A 22219-nucleotide genomic window follows, 5' to 3' on the forward strand; every position below is an offset into this window, starting at 1 on the left:
TTAAGACAACGTATTTCTCTAAGAAGCAGTCTGGCAACATATATTAAAACCAAATATATACACACACTTCAATTCATGTAGGAAATCATCCTGTAAAATTTCATTGTCCATTATGTTAATCATGAATATTTGAAATATGGAGCTATTTCATATATGGAACTGAGGAACTAAAATTTAAAAACTGATACTAATTTCAGTTATTGGAAAACTTTTAGGTATTATCTGGAACAACCTGGGTATGTAAATTTATTTTTCAGTTGTAAATTTTATGACGTCTTGCCAATGAAAATTTAGCTTCTCAAGATAAGCTCTAAGTATAAAATATACACTAGATTTTTTTAAAGATTTAATGCAATTTTATTTCTAAAATAAAGTCTAAATACTGAAAGGGCACAGTAAGTTCCAAGAAAAATATGTTACAAATGATCAATAATAAGAAATATCCTAGTATATTGTACTTCGGAGATAAAGAGTCCTTTGGGCATTTAGGTCCCTACTTCATCATCACCACCATCACCACACACACACACACAAACACAAGTCAACTATTTACACATGGATTTAAAAAAATTACTCTTGTGCATGAACAAGAATGAAAACACAAATAAATTACTCAAGGTATTCCAAACCCTTTTTCACATTTTTTCTTTTTTCACATTTTTTCTGTTGGAGAAGTGGCTGAACTCAAAAAGGAATCCAACTGCAGTTTAGTGTTGGTGAATTCAACAAATTGCAGCAGTGTTTCAAAGAATATAGGCTATGGTTTCCTGCTGGGATGACCTCACCGGGACCGTTGACAACAGTGCTGGTGAAAAGTAGAATAAAACAGTTAGTTGAACCTTAGAAAACAGAAACAGTAGATGAGCAGAAGATGACATATTAGAGATTGCATAGGGCGAGAAGCTGATATCCTGCCTCACATTCCAGTTAGGGTGGGTTAAGGACAGAGGCACCAGAGAAGTAGTTTTGACTCTTAAATCCTGTTTGGCCTGAAAGACTCACCTTATTTCCTCTAGAGTAAAAGAATAAAGGACAGAAGCAATCCTTAAAAAAACACGTGCACATTAAGAAGGGCAGATGGAGTGGTGATACTGCTTCTGAAGATAGAGACTGTACAGAATGGGGGTGGCTGGCATGGGTCACTGATGGCCCCTCATCCACTGTAGCGTCACCATCATCATGTTGTCAGGGAAGCCTGCATTGCTTGATACCCTTGAAAGGGAGGCAGTACCTAGTAACTACTAGGGCATGGGCTCTATGGGCAGAAAGACCCCAATTTTCTTGGGTCTTTCTATCTTGATCTTGTTTGCACTCATTTTGCTTGGGTAGGTGACGTTGCCTCCCCAAACCCAGATTTTATCTAATGCTTAAAAAAGCAGTAATGCCTAACTTATACAGCGGCTGCAAGGTTTAAGTGAGCTAATTCATACAAAGCACCTAATACACAGCTGGGGGCATATTAAAATGTTTGAGCAGCGCTGTGTTATGTGTTATGGTTTCTAGTCTTAGTTAGTCAAGATGAAAGGTGGTTAGAACTGCCAGACAAGTTCTTATATTAAGAGTTATGAAGTTACAAAAATAAGTGGTTGAGATCTTTCGGTCTATTTTTATTATTAATGATGGATATAAAGAAGTTATCATCAAGAATACAATACCTGTTCAATAGACTCTGGCAACAAGATACTACATCGGTTGTGTTTCTAACCAAGCTGGAGTTGAAGGCATTCTCCAAAATGTGATGACAGTTGCTGTCCACAGGAGTGCTGGTAAGCATGCCTGGAAGTGGAACAGAGTTCTGTTTATTTAATTAATGAAGTCACTGAACTCTCCTTATATTCTTGGCTTCTCCACCATGCTCCACACTTTTCACTTCACAATCTGCTTAATGGCAGCTGTGCCTCTCAGCTCTCTGCAGAGGCACCGTCCCCCCAAAGCTGCCATCCTCTGAGCACAGGGAGACCGGACACAGAGGATGCAATGCAGTACCTGCGATGCAGGCTGTCATGAAGCAGGCGACGGTCCCCGCAATCAGAGCTCTCACTGCTCCTGCGGCGATGTCATGCTTTCTGGAAGGAGCTATGGATGCTGGGAAATGTGGAAGCAAGCATGGCAGATTAATGTTGAGCCTATTGATTAGAATTCCAAATTCCCAGCCTTTGAGAATTGTTCTGGGGCTGGAGTCTCAGGTCCGTTGACTTTTCTTTTTTTAAACTGAGCTGGAAAATTCAAGATTCAAGAGCTTAGTGATGAGCTCCACGTCCAGAGAAGTTTCTCTGGCGTAGGAGAACTCACAGTATGTTCATGAGGGCATGACAAGGCAAATGGGTTTCAAGGAAGGATTCCAAATATCTGCACCTCATCTGTCACCATCTCCTTCTTTGCCCGTGGTGGCATAGAATTAATTAATCACGGCATTTTCCCATTGAATTTCCACTGGCCCTCAGAATCCTTCTCTAGCTGGTCATTATAAATCTATTGGAATTAGCAGACAAAGTGTAATCTATTTGTCATCTTTGAGTGGAGTAACACCTGTACATTTGAGCAAATTTTTCCCGACATTAGCTTGAATAGACATGGGAAAAACTACATTGCAGAGCAGGGATAAAAAATAGACCCAAAAGAATTTATTGCTGTTGCAGAGCTCTTTTTTTCAGACACAAATAATGTTACAGAGCAACATGGAGATTGGAAGAATGTTTATATCATATCTATTGTTGGAGAATATTCTTTTCACTTACTGAGTCCGCCGATCACTATTCCTAGGGAACCAAAATTGGCAAAGCCACAGAGAGCATAAGTGGCAATTGTCTCAGCACGAATCTAGAAATAAGCATAAACACACAGATGTATACATGATGTGACCCAGCTGAGTATATCTGATATCCTAACTGGGCTTCCTGTTCCGACTATAGAATCAATATTGACAAATAAATGTACAGTGTATGGTGTCAAACACCTGTTGCTTCCTGGTCTCTTTTTTCCATCTCCCCTTGAATTTTTTTTTTTTTGTGGCTGTGAGCGGTCTTCGTTGCTGCCTGTGGGCTTTCTCTAGTTGTAGCAAGTGGGGGCTACTCTTTGTTGTGGTGCGTGGGCTTCTCATTGCGGTGGCTTCTCTTGTCGTGGAGCATGGGTTCTAGACGCGCAGACTTCAGTAGTTGCGGCACGCAGGCTCAGTAGTTGTGGCTCACGGGCTTAGTTGCTCTGCGGCATGTGGGATCTTGCTGGACCAGGGATTGAACCCGTGTTCCCTGCATTGGCAGGCAGATTCTTAACCACTGCGCCACCAGGGAAGTCCTCCCCTTGAATTTTCAGGGAGGGAAAGGGGCTGTGTGGATTCAGAGACTCTCCATGAAGTCCTTGGAGTTGGTACTGTTGGCCTCTACAAATGCTATTTTCTGCTCGATGATAACTCTAATATTCAGTATGACCTGACCACTTGCTATATTGTGTCAGGCACAGTACTAGCTGCTGACAATACAAAATTGGTCCCAGAAAATACTCACATTACATTTATTTGACAAAGGACTTATTCAGAATGTATAAAGAACTGTTATAACTCATTAAGAAGACAAGCACCCAATAAAAAACATAAAGAGATTTCACAAAAGATAAGCAAATGGCCGAAATAAGCACATGAGAAGATGTTTGACGTCACTAATCACCAGGAAAATGCAAATTAAATTAAAACAATGAGCTCACTACACATCCACTAAAATGGCTAAAAAAGAAGGACAACACCCAGTGTAGGCAGGGATGTTGAGCAATTGGAACTCTTGTACATTGTTGGTGGGAATGTAAACTGACACGGCCTGTTTGTAAAATACAAACATACTTGGCAGTTTCTTATCAAATTAACATAACAGCCTGTATGACCCAGTAATGCCACTCCTAGGAATGTTCCCAGGAGAAATAAAAACGTGTCTTCAAGAAGACTGTACGTGAATGTTTATAACAGCTTTATTCACAATAGCCCCAAGCTGGAAATAACTCAAATGCCATTCAATTGGCGAATGGATAAATAAGGTGTGGACATGCATTAAAAAAGGATACTACTCTGCAGTAGAAAGGAAAAAACTAATACATGCAACAACATGAATCCTAAGTGAGTCCATTTATATGAAATTCTAGAACAAGCAAAAGTGATCTATAGTAAGAGAAAGATCACTGGTTTCCTGGGACTGGGTTGGGGTGGGATGGGGTGTTGTTGACAACTGGCCATGAGGGAAGTTTTCTAGGTGTGGTGGAAATGTGTGGTATCTTGATTGTTTGTGGTCATGGTTACACAGGTGACAGATTTATCAAAACATACGTACACCAAAAATAGGCCTTTTTTGTATGCAAATTATACTTCAGTGAAAAGGAATTACCTTAGTAAAAACGAAGCTCACAGATACCAGAGGGGCTCCTTTCAGCTGACTGTGGTGTGTGCTTGCCTTTCTTTGTTCCTCAGCTCTGACCAGACCATAGGAATGTTAGGTAGTGGGAGAGTGAATAGTCCTTTCACAGGGCAGTAAGAAGATGGCAGGTGAATTCTTGGAAGCGTGAGCATGACCCTCCTTCTCTATTCCAATAGGCAAGAGGTGCTGCTCAGGCCAGACAATCTTCCTCAGGTTGAGGGGCTGATTATGGGAGGCTTGGAAGATTCAGTAGGTTCGGTTGTTCACCAGAGGCACAGCCAATCTGGCAAAGGCACCCACACAACCGAGGCAATAATTTTCTTTTCCAAAATCCTGAGGAAAATCTATGATTTGGTTCAAAGAACAAACCTTTTCTTTTTTCTTTCACTAACTGGATTTTTAAAAGCTCACATTCAAGACTCAAGTGCTCGTGGTTAAGTTTTTTTTCTCATGGTAAGTTTTTTGTTGATTATAAGGCTCTTCTTTTCTTTCATAATTTCTGAGAACACCTTTGTCGATATTCTCAATCAGTGTGCATATAGTGGGCAGGAAAAAAATATTTCAAGTATTTGAGCAGTCTGCTGTTTCTGGAAAAGCTCATCATCTTTGTCCCCTGCTCTGTCTAGTGCTTTTCATTTAGTTCAGTTGGCTTCAAAAATAGGCAAGCTTGTTAAGAGACCGTGAGGAGGGAGATGGCATAAAGTGCTTGAGATTCCTCTCTCTCCCTCTGGGGATCTGTGGGAAAGGGATACACAGATGTGGCCATGTAGGGTTTTATGATAAGAGGAAAAGGAGGCTGGGATGATTCCACTTTGCCTTTGCCCATAAATGTGCAGGATTATGTGATGGAAAGACAAATACCATATGATATCACTTATATCTAAGTGGAATCTAATCCATCCATAATACATCTTCCAGCTCTCCTTGCACAGGAGCAAAGGTGCCTCAAGGACAGTCATTGTAGCATTACTTCTAATAGCAAAAAATTGGTAACGGTGTTCATCAACAAGGGACTGGTTAAAATAAGTTATGATGTGCTCATACTGTGTCACAGGCATTGATATGGCGTGGCATCCAAGATATGTTACCAAGAGCAAAGAGCAACACTAACAACAGTGAGCATAATGTGGAACAGGGAGAGGAGGTGAATGGCAAAGAAATAGGGAGGATGACTTCCTTTTCCCTCCACATCTCTTGTACCTCTTGAATTCTGTACCATGGTATGTTTTATGTGTAAACAAACAAACATGCAAAGTATTATATTTAAGAAGGAGAAAATGATGAAAATGGTGGAGTGATAAAGAGCTCATTCTGGGGACAACGTGCTACATACACATTTCTCTTATTCTTTTAATTGAAGTATAGTTGATTTACAACATTGTGTTAGTTTCTGCTGTACAGCAAAGTGATTCAGTTATATATATATATATATATTTATATAAACATATATATATATACACACACAAACACACACACACACATATATATATATATATTCTTTTCCATTAGGATTTATTATAGGGTATTAAATATAGTTCCCTGTGCTATACAGTAGGACCTTGTTGTTTATCAATTTTATATATAGTAGTTTGTATCTGCTAATTCCAAACTCCTAATTTATCCCTTCCCCCTCCTCCTTTCCCCGTTGGTAACCATAAGTTTGTTTTCTGTCTGTGAGTCTGTTTCTATTTCGTAAATAAGTTCATCTGTGTCATATTTTAGATTCCACTTAGATATAAGTGATATCGTATGGTATTTGTCTTTCTCTTTCTGACTTACTTCACTTAGTATGATAATCTCTAGGTCCACCCATGTCACTGCAAATGGCATCATTTCATTCTTTTCTATGGCTGAGTAGTATTATGTTATGTATACCGACCATACCTTCTTTATCCATTCATCTGTCGATGGATATTTAGGTTGCATCCATGTCTTGGCTATTGTAAATAGTGCTGCTATGAACACTGGGGTGCATGTATCTTTTCTTATTATAGTTTTGTCCAGATATATGCCCAGGAGTGGGATTGCTGGATCATGTGGAAACTCTATTTTTAGTTTTTTGAGGAACCTCCATACTGTTTTCCATAGTGGCTGCACTAATGTACATTCCCACGAACAGTGTAGGAGGGTTACATTTTCTACACAGCCTCTCCAGCATTTATTATTTGTAGACTTTTTAATGATGGTCATTCTGACTGGTGTGAGGTGATACCTCATAGTTTTGATTTGCATTTCTCTAATAATTAGTGATGTTGAGCATCTTTCCATGTGCCTGTTGGCCGTCTGCACCTACACATTCTGACCGCTTAGATGGAGGTCATCATAATGCAATGGATTACACTGGGTTTTTGCCTCATGGACCCAGATCAAATGTTTTAGTCACGTGGTACTTTTTCCAGTAGATGGTGGGACACTCCCACCACTTGTTGGTTGGTAAACAGAAATTGTAGGAACTCACCCCCATTTGGTTGATTGGAAATAACAAATTGGGAAAAACAAAATGTTTTCCCCTTTGTGACTCAACAATAGCAGAAGCCATTGAGCTCATATCTCCAAATATCTTCTGTGGGTCTGCCTCTGGTTGGGCTCACTCCCAACCTAAATCAGCTCTACTGTTCTATTTCTGTCCTCTTAATAACCTGTTCACAAACCTGCTTAGCACAACCAGAACTGAGAGCTTCCTTTTAGCAAAACTACGTTCTCCAGGCAACTGCCAGTTGGGGATGGAAAACATTTCACTTAATTTAGCCTATTCTTTACTTTTGGCAGAGAAGCAAGCTAGTTTGTGGTGGCATCCAAACAATGAGGACATTTGGCCAAGCTCCATTGCGTGGTCAGTTGAAGAATGAACATTTGAGATGCAGGAGACCTATTGTCCTAGAGCTCTTGTTCATATCAGATGTGTGGGTCAAAATGCCCTGACCGTAAAATACAAATCAGTACTCTCCTGGAGTTTGCTGTGGTATTTGTGTGACAGGTGGGAGGAAAATTTGCATGTTTGGTGTTTGGGTGAGATGGTGGTGGTGGTCAGAGGCGGGCAGTCTCAGTTAGAACCTTGGGCAGCATGCTTTCCCTCCCCGTTCCTTTTAAAGCCAAATACCTGCCCAGGACATTCATTCCAAATGGATTGTTTTAATGAGTCATGGTGGTGGTCGGAAATGTTCACCATTTCCCTAAGAGTTTCCACGTGTGACAATTCTGTTCTTCTGGAAAGTAGAAGTTAGAGACTCAGCTGCAAATATGGCTTAAATAATGGCCTCCTCCAAGTTCCCTCATCCCATTCAAGGCCAAGCAGACATGAGCATCTCCTTGCAGGCTATGGACCCGAAATCCTGACATAATTACAGGGTGCTTGTCTGAAAGGCCCTGAGCTTTTTCTCTTCCCTCATTCACTTGGAGAGTAGTTACTGTGTCTCACTGTTTCTTTCGATGTCCAGGTGCTATGCGGCACTTAGGCAGTTTCTCAGAGTTCAAAAAATTTCTTAAATAGGAAGGAAGAGTCCTTCCTGGTCATTAGACTATGAGCCCCATGAGAGCAGAGGCCTTATCACTCATTCAACACCATGGCCTCGGTACATAGCACAGTGCTCACAGAAGACATTCCATAAATATCTGTTGATTGACTCCAATCCCAGCTCATATGACTCTGGGTTTGTACTGATAGTGCTCAAAGGTAAATGATCACAGTGGGAAGGATTAGCTGCGTTTCTTTCTGTATACACACATGCGCACGTGCGTGCGCACAGACGCTGTGATTAACTCAACACAACTGACAATTATGAGTCACTATGTACATTATGATGTCAGAGATTTTGGGCCTGTTTCCTTCTGATGTACCCCAAATGCCTAGCATGGTGCCTGACACACAGAGGCACCAGCAGCTATTTGATGAATGTATGTGTGTGACAAAGAAGTATATTGGGGGGAAAAATTTACTCACCGACATATATTGCTGCACACCATCCACAAATTTGGGTCCACTCTCTTGCCTTAAATGGATCAATTCTGAGAGTTTCTGATAAGCCACAAATTCATTGAAGAATGTCTTATAACCTATGAGTCTGGCAACCATAAAGCTGTCTTGCCAGTCCACTCCCATCATGAAGGAAAAGGGCATGAAGATGTAGGAGCATATTACCTACAAAACCCCAAAATGGATACCTTATTAGAGTAGTGATTTGCTTCCGGTTCTTCGGCCTCACGCTCATGACCAGATTGTTCCCGCCCCCTCTGTGTGTCTTTTAGGCACAGAGATCCCTGTGCATTCTCTAGCCTGTCTATATCCATTAGGAGTCAAGGTTGAAATTGGGTCATTTGAAGTAACCTGGATTTTGGGGAACGGGGTCAGGACAGAATGGTTCTGTGTTGGGGTAAGGAGGGTGATAGGAGACAGCAAAAGGGGTGTGGGATTCATGATAAGTTTGTACATTGTATAAGAGTGCACTATACACGTTAGGAAAGGCTGTTCACAAACCTATTTTATTTTTAAACAAAGATTGGCAGAAACAAAAAGGAGGAAAAGCATGATAGAATCATACCTCGAAACTCAGTTGTGGGTAGTCAAACATGTTTCCAAACCAGGACAGGGCTGAATTCACAAAAGACAACAGGGCCAGGAAGGCAATCAAATTCGCAGCGATGTTTGCCACCAGGGGAATGGATGAGGATGCTCCCTGTGCTGCGGCTTCTAGGAGATTCTTTGAATCACTTTATCAAAAAATAGCAATTCCAGAATTACCAAGGGATTATCAGTGGATGGACATCACAGGTGTAGAAATGGCATAATCAGAGCTCATTCAAATGGAGAGACAAACTCTCAGACCCATGTCCTGGCTGAAATACCTGAATTCCGTGAAATCATGATGGGATTTATAATTGTTGAGTGTAGGTGATGGGCATATGAGTGTCTAAATGTTATACTACTCTTTTAATTTGGAGGCGTTTATAATAAAAAACTGGGATAAAAATATTACAGGTTTTAACAATGATATTTAATTAAAAGTAGCTTCCAGAGAATATTTATAAAATATTCACAGTAAAAGAACTAGCAATTCAAGGAAGGCCTGTGTATCCACCACCTCATTTAAGAAATGGAGAGTCACATCAGCTTTGAGCACCCCCTACTTCATCTCATCTTCTTCTCTCTAATATCAGAGGTACTTGGCCCATTGGAATTTGCTTATGATTCCCTTTCTTTTCAATTTTCTTTATCCCTACATAATACATTGTGTCAGTTTACATACTTGCTAACTATATAAGTGAAATCCACATATTCCATATATATTCTTTGGCAACTTGCTTTTTCACTCATGGTTATGACTCTCTCTACATACAAACAAGGGATGAATCTCAGAAACATATTGGTTGATGAATTCTGTTACTTAATGACATACTTTTGAATACCCTAAATCCCTTAGTTTTTTCCACCCTCTTCTCTTTCTTTTGAACAGAGCAAAAAGTAAATGAACCTACGAGGGGTTAGAAATACCTATATTGGGACTTCCCTGGTGGTCTGATGGTTAAGAATCCGCCTTCCAATGCAGGGGACGTGGGTTTGATCTCTGGTCGGGGAACTAAGATCCCACATGCCGTGGGACAACTAAGCTTACGGGCTCTAGAGCCCACGCATCACAACTAGAGAGACTGTGTGCCACAACTAGAGAGCCTGTGTGCCTCAACTACTGAGCCCACACACCACAACTAGAGAGAAGCCGGCCTGCTGTAATGAAGAGCTCTCACATCGTAACTAAGACTTAATGCAGCCAAATAAAGAAAGAAATATTTTAATAAATATATAAATAAATAAATTTTAATAAAAAGGAATACCGATACCATACTTTTCTTCCCTATGATATAAGAAACTTCCAGAAACAGTGATCCTATGGCTTTCTAACAGTCTTAAATCATGGCCCAATGAACCCTATGCTATATTTAAAATTAAATCTCTCTTCACCTAAAACTAATATAATATTGAAAATCAAGTATACCTCAATCTAAAAAAGTTAATTAAATGAAATATCTACACTGAACAGTCAAGGAAATGTATTGACATTTAGGTATTGATATTTAGAAAAGATCTCCTTGAGTACTGAAACAAGATACTTTGGGTGAAGTCTACATAGTCATGGGAAATTAAATTCACTTTAATTCATTGTGTTCTCTGATAATCAAATTCTTGCTGTACTTTGGACTGGAGCAAACCTCCCCTCCCACCAACCTCCTGCTTGTATAGTCAATAACTAATAACTAGGTGAACATGTCCCACTTACCCATTTTCCATTTTCATGGCATTCTTGAGGGTTATTTTAGGTGTTTCTGTCTCAGGCCAAAAAAGTTTAGAAATAGCCAATGCCGCAGGTGCAGACATAACTGAAGCAGTTAACAAGTGAGAGGACGAAACCTGTGATTTCAGGAGAAAGAAGACCAACTTAGGTTTAGCTTTTCGGTTGTGTTCCGAATGAATGGCTCAAATGCCTTACAAGGCAGGCATTGATTACGTGCCAGAAATCAATGTTTCTTTGGAGGCTTGGAAGAGCCACACGCTGGGTATCATCTTGAGAGGAGGGAGGAAGTTATACCAGTTGACCACATCCTTGGGGAGAAGCACAAAACCACAATCTGAGCATTTCAGAACAGAATTAATTAATCCTGTGTTGTAGAAATTTTCAAGGAAGATAACTCTACCTCTCTGTTGTTCCTCTGAATGTTCATATAGTCCCTAAAGCTATTTCATTACATCATCAGTTTAGATGGTGGGTATCTGGGGTGCAGGCATGGGTACACCCCTCTCCATTTTCCTTTTGCTTTCCTGATGTCCTTTGTGCCCCTACATAATATGTGTTTATCCAGAGTCCCTTTAATCTGTAAGCGATTTGTTTTCCTCTTTGCAGGTCTACTTAAACTCTTCCCCCTTCCCTTCCCACATCCTTATCTTGTTTCTGGATTCTGTTCCCTGTATTTTCAGAATTATAGAATCTGCACCTGCCTCCCCACTCCCATTCCACACAGCACAGTTTTGTAGGTAGAATTCCTACAGCAATCCATCTGGGGAGTCAGTCAAACTGGTATTCCTGAGGTCTCCTTCACCCTTTTTTTCTTCCCTCTTCCTACTGATTCGCTCTGTGAGGCTCAGATGAAGTCCTGGAATGAAACTTGCCTATCTTGTAAGAATTCCTCATCACCTGGACCACACAGCTGCTGTGTTATTCCATTTCTCCACCAGGGGTTGTAAATAAGCCCTGTGCTCAGGGCATGTGCACCAGTTACCATAACGTTCTTCAGCGCCATCCCATAGACCCCCTGCTTTCAAACTGGGCTATACATTGAAACCTGAGGATTGAAAGGGAACACTGATGCCTGGGTCTCGTCCCAAGAGATTCTGTTGAATTACTCTGGGGTAGGGGCCTGGGCATTAGGGCTTTTAAAAGCTCCCAGGTGATTCTAACGTGAAGTAAGTTTTGAGAATCAGTGCTGTAAGCCAGGAGTCAGAAAATGTTTTCTGTAGAGGGTGAATAGTTTTGGCTTTTAGGGCCACAACTACTCAAGTCTGTATCATAAAAGCTGCTTAGATAATGAACAGGATAGCTGGTTTCCAATCAAACTTTAGTTTACTTTAGTTACAAAAAAAGGAAGTGATCTAAATTTGGCCCATGGGCCATAGTTTGCTGACCACTGAACTAGATGGCCTTTAGTGTCAGTAATAGTTTTTTTTTGTTTTTCTTTTACTTATTCAAATTTTCAGCCAAATTAACCTCATAATATGATTTCATTCTGCTATGGGTGGATATAGTTCACATTTAGGTGGCAGAGATATGAGAGTGAAACACCAAAGCTCCTTGGGGTCACTCCATTCAAATGCCAAAGAAACTGTGACCAACTAGACAGCAAAAAGAACACTCTTTTGCCCTCCTTATCTGGCAGTAATAGTAAAGGAAAAAGCAGAAATAACAATAGCAAAGGAAGAAGAGGTTTTATAAATTAATCCCCAAACATTCTTACCCCAAAAGAAATGTATGCGCCTAAGACACTTCCAGCAATGGTAGAGAACCCAGCGGTCATGACTGCGTGGAGTTCAGACTTGGTGACGCACGGTAAATATGGTCGGATCAGCAGTGGAGACTCTGTCTGGAAACAAAAAGTGATCAGATTAAACGTTCCCTTACGAGGACATGCTAATTTACTCAAAATTCCATTCTCTACAGCAGTATTTCTAAGAGTGGACTTCAGATCAACTCTATCAGCTTGACTCAGGAACTTGTTTGACATGCAAATTCTCAAATTTACTGAATCAGAAACTCTGGGGCTGGATCCAGCAGTGGTGTTTTAACAAGGCTTCCAGGTGGTTCCGATGCGTGCTCATGTTTGAGAACCCACACCATCATTGTCTGGGTCTTTTGGACTCCAGGGCAGTGAGCATACAGAGTCACGTGTGAAGTTTGCAAGGCCAATTCACATAAGGCTCTCACCTAGCCTAGGATTGGACTGTGATGGCTTAGTACTCTTTTCTAAGGTTGGAGCACCATGGGCCAAGTAACTGCCCAGTGGCCTGGCCTTGGGAACTGTGATTCCCAAACCTCTGTGACTTCCTATCTTCCAGCTTCATCTCAACAGACCCTAAACCTCTTTGCTGATACTATAGGGAAACAAGACACAAGTATGAAAAAATACCAGCAATAACATATACCGGTGCCCACAGGCCCATTCCTAATTGAGAATCAGAGACCCCCCTCTTCCCCTTGCATGGAAAGGAATCAATTAGAGTGTAGTTGTAAAGGCTTGAGTCCCATTAAGGAGGGCAGGTGGCCTGCAGCATGGGCTCTCCATAAATAATAGCTGTACTTTTAGCATATTAAGTATCAAATTGAGCACCACAGAAGCATGTGTGCAATTTTACAATTTTCCCCTCATTATTTCTAATTGTGCTATGAGATTGAGTGTGTTGAGCTTCAATTTATGGACCAAATAGAAACTCAGTACATGAGCCCTCTTACCCTGCAGGTAGGAGTAATCAACTCAAGATGGTGCCCTAATTAGTCCTGAGAGATTTTATGGCTATAATTATAACAATTTCAACTCCTGGGCAAAGAAGTATGGGCCCCACTCTAAAGACTTTGCTCCAGGCTAGTAAGCTGGGCTTACCAATCAGAAGGCTCAGCCTGCCTGGAGCAGTTGTATAAGTCTACTGATCTGGAGCCATGTGTTTTTCTGGGTGACTTGATTTTTGCTTCCAGTTCAATTTCTTTGCACAACCGTGCTAGCAAGTATTCACACTTGGTTTCCTTGGTGTGTGATTCCATTCTGCCTGAAGCCATATATCCTGAATGATGAGGATGATTATTACCATTTCTTACTTATCTACCCCTTGGGAATGCTGCCATTTTGAGGGACAGAACTTGGCAACATACTTCTTTGCTTAAATGGACTTCGGGCAAAAGAGCATCTACCGGGACTTCCCTGGTGGCGCAGTGGATAAGACTCCACACTCCCAATGCAGGGGGCCCAGGCTCGATCCTTGGTCAGGGAACTAGATCCCACATGCGTGCTGCAACTAAGAGTTTGCATGCCACAACTAAGGAGCCCGTGTGTCACAACTAAGGAGCTGGTGAGCCGCAACTAAGGAGGCCTCCTGCAGCAACTAAGACCTGGTGCAACCAAATAAATAAGTAAATAAATAAATATTTTTTTAAAAAAGAGCATTTATCCACGTGATGGATAAGGAAGGTGAAAATACTTTTGCTCATCAGCATTTTTATTCAGGCTCAGCAAAGAGACTGCTCAGATAAGTTGAGAATGAGCTTAAGTATTTATATGGCTGCACGGTGTTGGTGGAAAGCCTTTTTGGTCTCTTTCGTTGCCACAAGCATTATACTACAGAGTGTGAGGCTGTCTGTTACATGTTTGCAGCTTCAAGATAAATGGTGAACTCCATTTGAGTAGATGAGCTGCTAGCCTCTGATGGGTGGGCCAGAAACCTCAACAATTCAGTTAATTCAGAAAGGACTTATTGAGAATCTATACATGAGAAGCCTTATGCTTTGATAAAATGATTCAATCTTTCTTCCTCTCCATAAATTTTCAAGGACCCAAATTCCACACTAGTGCATTGATACTCTTAGAAGGGCTCTCTCTCTCTCTCTCTCTCTCTCTCTCTTTCTCTCTCCTTGGAATCTGGACATTTTCAATATTGAGGGTTCATTATCTTGACACCCTTCCCCCTACACTAAAAGAAATAACACCGTCATATTTTTAAATTTCTCTTTCTGGAAAGAGTATCCATTTTAGCAAGTGTTTTGTTTTTTGATATTACAACTTACCTGTCCAACAAATATATTGCCAGAAGCAACTACAGATTCAACAGGAGATGTTCCCATAGTCACTAGCATTACCCATCCAACCTAAAAGGCAAAAAAGGATAAAGTCAGTAAAGAACTATTTGTATACACAGAACTTCAAAGTAGGGATAAAAATCTTTAAACTGGAGGAAAATACTGAGGCCTTCAACAATTGTACTAAACTTGAGTATACCTTATATAGTCCATAGTGCAGGCTGATCAAATCCTATTTGAGTGGTAAGTCTGAGTCATTGTATATACTTTGAACACTATACAATGTCTATTGAAATGTCTGTTTCATACAAGTAAAGTTTTTTGAATGTCTATTGTGTACAAGTAATAAGTTGTAATAATTGCTAACAGTCATGGCAGTCTTCACAGCGTTCCAGGCACTGTTTTAAGCCATTGTTCTGAGTAATGCATTTAATCCACACAATAAGCCTTTGAGGGAGGTCCTATAATTAGGCCCATTTTACAGAAGAGGAAACCAAGGCACAGAACAGTTTAGCTGTTCTGTCAAAGTTTCCCCAGCTAATAAGTAATGGGATGTAGTTGAGGTTTGGCCTTTTCTACTTAACTCTCAAACGAACATGGTTGATGGTCCCAATTTGTAGTGGTCCTTCCAACCAGGGACTGTGATGCCCACCTCAGAATGGGGACTTCCTGTTGCATCCTCTCTCCTTCCTTCCTGCTTCGATGTGGACACAGGAATGCTGAATGTTTAAACTGACAATTAGAAAACTATGCGCCCTGGTGCTCTTGCTGAAACTTTTAATTCTGCTGGTATTTTGGCTCTCTCTCTCTTTTTCTTTTTTAAAATAAATAAATTTTATTTCTTTACAGGGATCAAGAGGGCTGTGTCTGTGCCCAAGCCCTGTATACACTGCCTTGCTCTCATGTGCATTCAAACTAGCTTACAAATTTCTGAGTTTTGTGATCTAACATAATGTAGGACTGACAGCTACTGGGGCAGCAGAACTGAGGTTAACTTTTCAGACCTAAAAAAAAAAAATTTGTGTGCTTACAAAAATCCCTCAGGAGAAAAGATCAGCTTCCCCTTCTTGCTTTGATTCTCTAGCAACTCCTAGACCAGGAGGGTCCACTTTCGTTATCACCTGAGGATAAGCAGTGACTGTGTAAGCCTTGGGCAGATAGCCAAGATGAAGGGACAATCAGGTCCCCATCCCTTGGAGTCAATTCTTTGGCTAACGGAATAACTGCTTCATGAAGATGCTCAGTGTGTTGCAAGTCACAGCCCTATTAGAAGTCCTGGAGATAAAATTCCCTCTGTGGACCCATGTAGGATTTTTGGGTTTAAATCTAATAACTTGGGGTGGGTGTGGATCTTGGTACAAAGGGAAAGGTACTTTGGAAAAACCCAGATAAAAGGCATTCAAGAATTTGTCCCTGCGATAATCAGCTCTGCACCGGTCACCCGCTGCCTTCTAGTCCTGGTACCTTTTTAATGATCCACTGCATCAATCCAAGGTAGTACAACATGGACATCACAGTGCTGAAGAAAACCACGATGGGCAGGACCTGGGGGGGGTGGTGGGGAGGAGTGGTCACGGGTTAACATTGGCCCCAGCAGTATTAGTAGCTTTCAGATCAGTCTCCTTTCTGCCTCCTTTTCCCCCTCTGAAATGTCATCAAAATACTGGAAACTCCTCTTGAAATAAACAACGTTTTTAACAGGCAACTTCCCCATCTACAGTCTCTTACTCTAATTTGTTCTGGATAAGCTTGAGTCTATTTCATAGGAAACTGGACTTAAAAAAAAAAATCCTGCTATGATGAGCTTTTCTTACTTTAGTTTCTAAGAGAAGGAATGACGTTTTGGGGGGGAATTTGTAATAATTAGATCAAGAAACTGAAAGCCACTGGCAGATATTCTTGTTTTTCTGATATTAAACAGACATGGGCTTCACTACTTATTAGCAAAGTAACCTGGGTCACGATTAAGTGTGAGCTACCTCAGATACTTATTCACAGTAGTGACACAGTAGGTGCTTAAACAATGCCTTGTATAAAGCAAGCATTCGTGGATTTAGCTTTTAGAATAATAACTATTTTACCTATAGATTTTTGAATCACTTTACAAAGATTAAACTCTGGAAACTAGTTTACTTCTGTGTTAACAAAGGTTGTCTTTTTCTAGATCCGATTTTCCTGATGCTCTTTGGATGCCTTCAATGCAGCCTGTGTGTCTACAGGGAACAGCTTCTTCCCTGCATAGACCACACAGAGCTGTGGTCTGGGTCCCTCCCCACCCCTACTCCATTGTTCCCCTTCCCCTCTGTTCCCAGCTAAATGGCCAGGGACAAGCTGCCACCAGAGACACAGAATGGCCAAGGACAATTTGTACAGGATCTAATTTAGAAAAATCTATTAATAATATATATTAAAAGACTTTTTGTGCCATTATTCAGAGCTCGCTCACTTATGTGATTTTATTGGCTTTAATGGGCAGGCAGAGCCTTCCTGAAAGCTTCAGGGAGTTAAAGGGGCTCATCTCCCCAATGTTCCCACAGGAATCTGCTTTGGCAGAAAGGATGGAGACTACTGCCCTGGGGGCAGAGGGTTGGGGGAGGTCTGAAGACACTGGTGCAGTCTGGGCAGCAAGTTCCTCCTTCTCCGTGATATTATTTTTTGTAATTCTGGATTCAATTCATGACAGGAGCATATTTCTATCTCAATCTGTAAACATTTGACCTTTCAGAGATGGCTTAGTTATCTCAGCACCAAAGTATCAAGTCAGCAGTTTAAAAAAAGATTCAGCATAGCAGTTGGCCTAACCGATGCTGAGGTAATTTGGAGGTAAATTTGGAGTCCCCGAGTGAGAAGACAATGGAGAAGTGTAGGAACAATAGCACACCACAAAAAAAGAAATCTGAAGGAAAAGCCAAATGCATGTTTCTGACTAATCGACAAGGATTTGCAGGGACTTCCCAGAGGAAGATGGGCTTCCTGGGGATGGGGGAGGCCTGGGAGAGAATCGATTAGGCCTGAGCATGGGGCCAAGTTGCCAAGTGGCCTTTCGCCTGTAAAATAACATCCCTCCTTTGGTTGGGAGGAGGCCCAGCTTGCAGGCCTGCCGAGGTGAAGGCTGTGCTGAAGGAGAGAGGGGAAATGTTAAGCAAGGGGATGGCTCTGGAAGAACAGAGCTTGATGTGAGTGACCAGCTGTCCCGGTTTGTCTGGGATTAAGGAGTTTCCTGACTGCAGGGCTGTCACTGAGCTTGGACTGGGGAGGCATTAGCAGCCATATGTCTATTCATTGCCAGGGACCTAATGTTCTTTTCCCTGAAATCTCAGATACTATTACCCCGTATGATCTTTTTTAGGAAAATTAATTAATTAATTAATTTTTGGCTGCGTTGGGTCCTGTTGCTGTGCGCGGGCTTTCTCTAGTTGCAGGGAGAGGGGGCTACTCTTCGTTGTGGTGTGTGGGCTTCTCATTGCGGTGGCTTCTCCTGTTGCAGAGCACAGGCTCCAGGTGTGTGGGCTTCAGTAGTTGTGGCGCACAGGCTTAGTCGCTCCGCGACATGTGGGATCTTCTCGGACAAGGGCTCGAACCCGTGTCCCCTGCATTGGCAGGCGGATTCTTAACCACTGCGCCACCAGGGAAGTCCCCCCCCCACCACATGATCTTTCATAACTATCTCAGCAAATGCTACAAGACATCCAAAAGTACAGGCATACCTTGTTTTATTGTGCTTTGCTTTATTGCACTTCTTGGAGGTTGTGTTTTTTACAAACTGAACGATTTTGGTAAACCTTGGGTGAGCAAGTCTGTAGGCGCCATTTTTCCAACAGCGTTTGCTCACTTTGTGTCTCTGGGTCACATTTCGGTAAATTCTCACAATATTTCAAACTTCTTCATTATTATTATATTTGTTATGGTGATCAGTGATCTTTGATGTTACTATTGTAATTGTTTTGGCATTTTTTTAGCAGTAAAGTATTTTTTAATTAAGCTGTGTACTTTTTTTAGACATACTGCTATTGCACACTTACTAGACTACAGTAGGGTATAAACATAACTTATATGAGCTGGGAAACCAAAAAATTTTTGACTGGCTTTACCGTGGTATTAATTTTATTGCGGTGGTCTGGAACCGAACCGGCAATATCTCTGAGGTATGCCTGTGTTTCAGTATTCCTGACTTCCTCTACATGTTTCCCTGAATGTTACTGTAAAAAAATTAAATGTTTCAGTCCACTGACTTCAGGTAAAGGAGAAAGCCCAGTGATGGGCTGTGTCCCTATGACATGCCTGGCAGGTATATGCCTGGGTTCTGATCAGTTAGGTTCTATCTGAACATCTACAAAGACTGAGAAGTTACTGAAAAGGGAGTGTCTACATAGAAAAAAAGTGTTTGGCTTTACCTTAAATGCAAAAAAGTGGTCTTCATATTTCTCACCAAAGACAAATGAGGCGCCAGCATTAGTGTACTCCAGGAATGTCTGAGTTAAAGAAAGGAAAAGAGCAGATCATTACAAGCACTAAAGAGGTAGTTACCATCCACAGGACCTACGGCTCTGCAGAGGGTGGGGACTCAGAAAAGTTGTGGGATAGACTTAGAGAGTTAATTTTGTCAACTTTCCCCCTCCAGTGGATGGCCTGGAAGTATATCTTAGAACTATAACTGCATACAGGTTTCCTGGCGTTTCTGACATTCACTCTGACTCTAGGGTGCTAACGAATAAGCTGGGTGTGGTAACTTGCTCCAGAAGCCACAGATGGTACATGGGAGGTACTGGTTGCCACTAGATGCAAAGAAGCCTTTTTCTCTGTTGGGGGAAACGTCTTAGAAGAGTGACACCCCTCAGGCAGGATGAAGGGGTCAAATGGGATTGAGGAGTGATGTAGTGGATGGTATGGGTAAGAGACAACCAGAATATTAATAAACTACACGGATTAACATAAACAAAGTTATTTGTCTAATTCATGCTATGGAATTAAAATTTGGGTCAACTAATGCAGACAAATAAAGCTATTTCTGACATGTCTTGAGGGTTATATTCAAATGTTAAAAGCACTATAAAAGCAAGGCATTCTTTTGAACCAAATTTACCTGAACTTGTTTCCCCAGCCAATCAAAAGCCATAAATCCAGGTTCTGTCCTTAGTATCAAAAGCCCAAGAAGAAACTGTAACCCAACACCCCAAAAGACAGGCCTCCAGTAAACCTATACAGAAATAGGAAGAGATATAGGTTATTAGAAAATGAATGCTGAACTCAGCATAAATGCCCAGAGGATCACTATTTCCTTGGAAGCTTCTCAGATGTGGCCTGTGATCCACCTTCTTTCGGAGGCCAAAGCAGTTGTGAACAGAGAATCCCTCCATAGAATCATACCTAAAAATCTCAGGGTTATGCTCCCTCTTCATAAACCTGAGATTAAGCCTTCAGTCCCAGCAGTGTATGTAACCATTTTGTCAAGATAAAATCACTTAGACACAAAGAGTAGTCTTAGAAGGGCCATTAAAAGAGGAAGAATCTGGCCTTCCCGGTCATGCTGTAAATGTTAGATACATATAATTATTTCCCCATTTGGAAAATGGAAAGGCCGAACATGACTTCTCTCTGTGTCCAAGGTTTGTTGATTTGACAATTTGTAAGTGAATTAAGTGAAATTCCACTCTGTTGAGGGGCTCTCATTTCACAGTAAAAGGAACCAATTAACTCTAATGCAGACCCAGGGAGTGCAGTGGTAATGGACAATCAAGTGCTTTCATTTTTGGAGTAGAGATGAGTGGCCTGCAAAGAACTATGGGATTGGAGGCACAGAAAATAGCAGAGATGGTCACCCGCACAGGGCAAAGAATTTGGATTGTATCAGGTGGCTTTGGTTTTGATTAATGCTCTTTTCTTGGATCAGCCTTTCAGCCAGTAAAGTCTTCCAGAGTTTGCCATTATGAAGCATATGTGAAAGTTTTGATATCTCAGAATTCTTGCCCATTTATTGGGTTACAGGCTGACAGAACAAGGGTGAGAATTGAATCCTATGTGAACAAAACTGCTTAAGTACAAATTTTTGGAGTAAAATAGCCTCAATGGCAAATACAAATTTGATAACTGCAGAATCCAGTGGTAGAATATTAGATTATTTGTTGGTCTGGGGAAATCTGAATAAAAATGGATGAGTTTTCTTTGTATGTGTGTTTGATGGGGGGGAAGGGGGTACATGAGTAGAAATCGGACTTGACAGGAGAGAGTATCTCACTGGTTGAGCAACTGGAAAATTACTGAGAATGAAAAATGAGAGAGCAACAGTACTATTAACGTTCAGGAAAAGGGCACCTTAGCCACTGAAATATCATAGCAAGGTAAGAAAAATATTGAATAACAGTTCAACTCTCTCATACTCATGATTTTGAGCAATTTACACATGAGGAAAAAAAAGAGGGAAAAAGACCAAGAAATGATCGATTTCGTGCTTACTTTGGTTGGGTGCTTGGAAAATAGAAATGTCAGGGTAATGTACATTATGAGTCCACCGAAGGACACCAGCTGCTGTTGGCCCAATTTGGCGGTGTCAAAGACCAGCCAGAAAATAACTCCCAGGATCAGGCAGCCCCAAATCACCCTAAGGGAACAAAGAAGGAGGCTTTGGCATCATTTGCTGTGCTAACTTTAAAATCTTAAACAGGCTTCAACTAACAAGCAAAAAATATTGAGTAACACACCCTGGCACCAGGAAATTATGCTTCTAGAAATTGCAAGAGACTCTTTTTGGGTGTAGCTATAAAGGCACATAGTCAAAAAATGAAGCAATGTGTCCACAACACTTGGGCCCTTTGGATATATAAAGGGGTCAGAGGGAGAAACGATGCTTGGAGAGGAAGTCCGGTGATTTCTTTGCGAGAGCTGCTGGGCGTCTTCATTTTGGGAGATGGGGGAAGCGTTCCCTTCTTCCCTTCAAGGGAGAGCTTGAAATGTGTCCTCTGCATTGGAGACCTCACCCAAGCCTCAGAGAACTAAGTCAGGCTTTAGCCTGGGTTCTGACTCCTTGGGGAATCTAGTGGGCATACGATAGCACTGAATCAGTGGATGGCAGAGCCAGGGAGGGTTGCTCTGTTGGGATTGTACAACCCTGGTTTATTAGGCAAAGAATGTGTGAACTTTCCTGGTAGATTCCATGTGGGCCATACTGGGGAGAATGGGTTCTGGGTCCTACCCTGTAGGGCCACCTGGAGAGAGAGGAGGTCCCACAGAGAGAGAGGCTGAAAGAAAAGCCCTGAATGGTCACTTGCAGGACAGGGGGTCCTATAAGAGAGAGTTGGCTTTACTAATTCACAGACCTCTCCTCCCCAAGAGTCCAGATTCGTGCCCAGAGCAGAAAGCCACCTTTCTAAGTCAGAACCGTCCCAACTTTTGGACAACATTTTATCATTTAGTGGCACTTGAAATTAAGACAGTTTGTAGGGACATTTGAGCACATCTTGCCTTATCTAGTCCTTGATGTCCTGCTTGTAAAATGAAGGC

The 22219-nt window shown here is 41.4% G+C and overlaps 1 protein-coding gene across 1 annotated transcript in view; it reads right to left on the minus strand.

The window, feature by feature from the left end:
- Positions 1–345: 345 nt before the first annotated feature.
- The window catches only part of SLC28A3 (solute carrier family 28 member 3), a 57636-nt gene continuing 35762 nt past the window's right edge, over positions 346–22219 (minus strand). The window contains exons 6-18 of the mRNA XM_030832831.3: positions 21176–21320; positions 19806–19919; positions 19117–19194; positions 16187–16267; positions 14711–14791; positions 12396–12521; positions 10667–10797; positions 8936–9104; positions 8338–8535; positions 2739–2820; positions 1987–2085; positions 1656–1776; positions 346–805 (exon numbers count right to left, since the gene is read on the minus strand). Of these exons, the coding sequence (XP_030688691.2) occupies positions 685–805; positions 1656–1776; positions 1987–2085; positions 2739–2820; positions 8338–8535; positions 8936–9104; positions 10667–10797; positions 12396–12521; positions 14711–14791; positions 16187–16267; positions 19117–19194; positions 19806–19919; positions 21176–21320 (1546 nt within the window). The 3' untranslated portion in view covers positions 346–684. The remainder of the gene's footprint in view (positions 806–1655; positions 1777–1986; positions 2086–2738; positions 2821–8337; positions 8536–8935; positions 9105–10666; positions 10798–12395; positions 12522–14710; positions 14792–16186; positions 16268–19116; positions 19195–19805; positions 19920–21175; positions 21321–22219) is intronic.

This window comes from Globicephala melas, chromosome 6 (genome assembly GCF_963455315.2).
Source record: "Globicephala melas chromosome 6, mGloMel1.2, whole genome shotgun sequence".
Lineage (NCBI taxonomy): Eukaryota > Metazoa > Chordata > Mammalia > Artiodactyla > Delphinidae > Globicephala > Globicephala melas.